The sequence below is a fragment of the Malurus melanocephalus genome, unplaced genomic scaffold (genome assembly GCF_030028575.1).
Source record: "Malurus melanocephalus ecotype Western Australia unplaced genomic scaffold, MMel_1.1 scaffold_2500, whole genome shotgun sequence".
Taxonomy (NCBI): Eukaryota; Metazoa; Chordata; class Aves; order Passeriformes; family Maluridae; genus Malurus; species Malurus melanocephalus.
The window spans coordinates 8,525-13,124 of NW_026625732.1; the positions used below are offsets into that span (position 1 = coordinate 8,525).

At 66.8% G+C, this 4,600-nt stretch overlaps 1 protein-coding gene across 1 annotated transcript; it reads left to right on the forward strand.

The window, feature by feature from the left end:
• Nucleotides 1-77: 77 nt before the first annotated feature.
• On the forward strand, nucleotides 78-3,884 carry LOC130587811 (acrosin-like). The gene is made up of 5 exons (XM_057388780.1): nucleotides 78-151; nucleotides 284-544; nucleotides 628-893; nucleotides 1,090-1,235; nucleotides 3,510-3,884. Exons 1-5 carry the CDS (start codon nucleotides 78-80, stop codon nucleotides 3,882-3,884), a joined length of 1,122 nt encoding a protein of 373 aa, XP_057244763.1.
• Nucleotides 3,885-4,600: the final 716 nt, after the last annotated feature.

A 4,600-nucleotide genomic window follows, 5' to 3' on the forward strand; every position in this document is an offset into this window, starting at 1 on the left:
ATCACCCCGGCCCGGGGACACCGCGGCCGCTGCAGGTGCCACCTGCGCTCCCGACCCCGCCACCTGCGCTGGCACCGATGGCTTCGCTGCTGGCGCTGCTGGCGCTGCTGGCCCTGGCCGGGCCCGTGGCGACCAACTGGGACACCTGCAGGTGAGCGGCGCCGGGGCTGCCGGGGGCTCGGCCACGCTCGGGGGGTCCCGGCGGCAGCGCCTGGGGACAGCCGTGTCCCCCGGGGGTCCYTGTCCCTGCCGGCCCCGCGCACTGATGGCTCTGTGCTCGCAGAGGAACCTGCGGCCTCCGGCCCTTGGCGTTYGACCACAGCTCCGCCGTTCTGGATTACGACCCCTGGGATGATTACGGGGTTTTGGGAACTTACGACGCCTCTTTTCGCGCCATGGACGGCTCCGGTGTCCCCGCGGGGACCTGGCCCGGCATCGTCAGCATCCAGGCCACCCTGGGCAACGGGACGTGGCACATGTGCGCGGGGGCACTCATCCACCCCCAGTGGGTGCTCACGGTCGCCCATTGCTTCTTTAGGGCCAGGTAAGGGACAGCGGGGACAGGGATGTCCCAGAGCACGGGCAGCTGCCACATCCCGTGGCTCAGCTCCGTCCCCGCTCTCTCAGCGACATTTCCGTTTGGGAGGTGCTGATCGGGGCCACCGACCTGACCGAGCCCCACGCTCTGACCGAGCAGCGCCGCATCCGGCAGCTCCTGGTGCACGAGGAGTACGAGGCGGCCACGGCGTGGAACAACATCGCCCTGCTGGAGCTGGAGCGGCCCGTGGAGTGCAGCGACTACATCCAGCTGGCCTGTGTGCCCGACAGCACCCTGGCAGTGCCCGAGCTGAGAACCTGCTACATCGCGGGCTGGAGACCCTCCCCGGACAGTGGTCAGTGCCACCCCGGGCAGTGGTGGGACCCCAAGTGGGACATGGGGGTGGGGATGGGTTGGTGCCCACAGGGACACAGTGGGACAGGGCACAGGGACAGGGGCTCTGTGGGGCACAGTTCGGCCCTGGTCCCGGGGCTCAGCCCCACAGGGCCCCCCAAAATTCCAGGGGTGCTCAGTGCCCTCTGTCCCCGCAGCCGGGAACCCGCGGCTGCTGCTGCAGGAGGCCAAGGTGCGGCTGATCGACGTCCAGCTGTGCAACAGCAGCCGCTGGTACGGGGGGGCCGTGCACCCCCAGGACCTGTGCGCGGGGTACCCGCGGGGCGGCATCGACACCTGCCAGGTGCGAGCGGGGCCTGGGCACGGGGACCCCAAACACGGCCCCGTTCCATCCCCTAAACCCNGGCCGAGCTGCGCCACATCCAGAGGGTGCTGGTGCACCGCAACTACGTGGCTGCCACGGCGTGGAACAACATCGCCCTGCTGGAGCTGGAGCAGCCCGTGGAGTGCAGCGACTACATCCAGCTGGCCTGTGTGCCCGACAGCTCCCTGGCAGTGCCCGAGCTGAGAACCTGCTACATCGCGGGCTGGAGAGCCACGCCGGACAGCGGTCAGTGCCAGCCCGGGCAGTGCCACCCTGGGCAGTGGGCAGTGGCAGCCCGGAGAGTGGGCACTTCCATCCCGGGCAGTGGTCAGTGCCACCCCGGAGAGTGGGCAGTGCCACCCCAGAGTGTGGGCAATGCCACACTGGACATTGGTCAGTGCCACCCTGGGCAGTGCCACCTCAGAGAGTGGGCAGTGCTGCCCCAGACAGCAGTCAGTGACACCCCGGCCAGTGCCATCCCGAAGAGTGGGCAGTGCCACCCCGGGATGTGGGCAGTGGCACCCTGGACAGTGGCCAGTGGCACCCTGAAGAGTGGCCAGTGCTACCCCGGGCAGTGGGCAGTGCCACCCCGGGCAGTGGGCAGTGCCACCCCGGCCAGTGCCATCCCGAAGAGTGGGCAGTGCCACCCCGGGCATCGGTCAGTGCCATTCCAGACAGTGGTCAGTGCCACTTCGGGCAGTGGTCAGTACCACCCCGGGCAGTACCACTCCGGGCAGTGGTCAGTGCCACCCCGGACAGTGGGCAGTGCACACTGGAGAGTGGGCAGTGCCACCCCAGGCAGCGGTCAGTGACACCCCGGGCAGCGATCAGTACCAGCCTGGAGAGCGGGCAGTGCCACCCCGGGCAGTGGGCAATGCCACCCTGGGCAGCAGTCAATGACAGCCCGGACAGCAGTCAGTGCCACCCCGGGCAGTGCCACCTCAGAGAGTGGCCAGTGCCACCCCAGAGAGTGGCCAGTGCCACCCTGGACAGTGGGCAGTGGCACCGCAGACAGTGGTCAGTGCCACCCCGGCCAGTGCCATCCCGAAGAGTGGGCAGTGGCACCCTGGATGGTGGGCAGTGCCAGCCCGGACAGTGCCACCCTGGACAGTGGGCAGTGCCACCCCAGACAGCGGTCAGTGCCACCCCGGGCAGTGCCACCCCGGAGAGTGGGCAGTGCCGCTCTGGATAGCGGTCAGTGCCACCTTGGGCAGCAGGCAGTGCCAGCCTGGACAGTGGCCAGTGCCACCCCGGCCCGTTCTCAGAGCTGTCCCCTCTGTCCCCGCAGTGCTGACCCCGGGCGTGGTGCTGCAGGAGGCCAAGGTGCGGCTGATCGACGTCCAGCTGTGCAACAGCAGCCGCTGGTACGGGGGGGCCGTGCACCCCCAGGACCTGTGCGCGGGGTACCCGCGGGGCGGCATCGACACCTGCCAGGTGCGAGCGGGGCCTGGGCACGGGGACCCCAAACACGGCCCCGTTCCATCCCATAAACCCAGCACGGGGACCCCAAACATGGCCCCGTTCCATCCCCTAAACCCAGCACGGGGACCCCAAACACGGCCCCGTTCCATCCCCTAAACCCAGCACGGGGACCCCAAACACGGCCCCGTTCCATCCCCTAAACCCGGCACGGGGACCCCAAACACGGCCCCGTTCCATCCCCTAAACCCAGCACGGGGACCCCAAACACGGCCCCGTTCCATCCCCTAAACCCGGCACGGGGACCCCAAACACGGCCCCGTTCCATCCCCTAAACCCGGCACGGGGACCCCAAACACGGCCCCGTTCCATCCCCTAAACCCGGCACGGGGACCCCAAACACGGCCCCGTTCCATCCCCTAAACCCGGCACGGGGACCCCAAACACGGCCCCGTTCCATCCCCTAAACCCGGCACGGGGACCCCAAACACGGCCCCGTTCCATCCCCTAAACCCGGCACGGGGACCCCAAACACGGCCCCGTTCCATCCCCTAAACCCGGCACGGGGACCCCAAACACGGCCCCGTTCCATCCCCTAAACCCGGCACGGGGACCCCAAACACGGCCCCGTTCCATCCCCTAAACCCGGCACGGGGACCCCAAACACGGCCCCGTTCCATCCCCTAAACCCGGCACGGGGACCCCAAACACAGCCCAACCCATCCCATATCCCAGGGCTGCCTTTCCCTTCCCCGTCCCTGTGTCCCTGTGTCCCTGTGTCCCTGTGTCCCTGTCCCGATGTCCCCGTGGCTCTGACCCCTCTCTCCCGCGCAGGGGGACACCGGGGGTCCCCTGGTCTGCAAGGACAACGTCGGTGACTATTTCTGGCTGGTGGGACTGACCAGCTGGGGCCGGGGCTGCGCCGGGGCCAAAAGACCCGGGATTTACACCTCGGTCCAGCACTACCACACCTGGATCCAGGTGCAGATGGGGCTGCTCCCACCCGAGGCGGACGCTCCTGCCCCGGAGCCCATCCCGACCACGCAGGAGCCGGAGCTGGAGCCGGAGCCCGAGTGGGACTGGAGCGATCTGCTGAGCCCGGACGACATTGAGCATCACAGCGCCATCAGCTTCCAGGAGCACATCCTGGCCAAATTCCTGAACCTGCTGCTGGAGCTCCTGCGCTTCCTGAAGGGGAAGAAAGCCTGACGGGTGGAATGATCTCATCCACTTCTGGCAACCATTCCCTGTGCTGGGGCCGTGCCTGCGGTGCCAAAGGCGGCCCCGGTGCCCAGGGCTGCTCCCTGTCCTGCCCACGCTGCTCCCCCGCGCCCACCCCCAGGGTGATGTTCGCTTTGTTCTCAAATAGAGTTGTTGCTGTTCCCAGTTACCCACGGTGTGCGTTCAGTTCGGTGTCCTGGGCACAGCAAGGATGGGACAATCCGGGAAAAACGAGCGGGGTTTGGTTTGGTTTGGGGGAGATGGGGAGGAATGGACGGAGGGAGGGAGGGAGGGTTAAAAACTGAGATTTACTGGGAACAGGGATGAGGAATCAAACAATTCTTTGGAACAACGTTAAGAACCAAAGGTGTCAGACAAAACAATGATTTACACATGGACAGCCCGAGACACCAGCACCTTCCACAGCTTTTATCCCGACTGGAAATAATTCCCTTTGCCATGGAAGGCCCTTTCCCTCACCCCAGCAATGGGTCCAGAGCTGCTGGGAAACATCATTCCTGTGGCCCAAAATCAGGACACCCACGACCCTCATTTTCAGCCCAGCTCAGTCTCCCGTGCGAGGCGAGGATGGGACGATCCGGGAAAAACGAGAGGGGTTGGGTCGGGCAGAGGAGAGGGGGAGAAACTTCTCCAGCCCGGGATTCCTCAGCAGAGCCTCGGGGCTGGGAAAAGCGATTTAAACA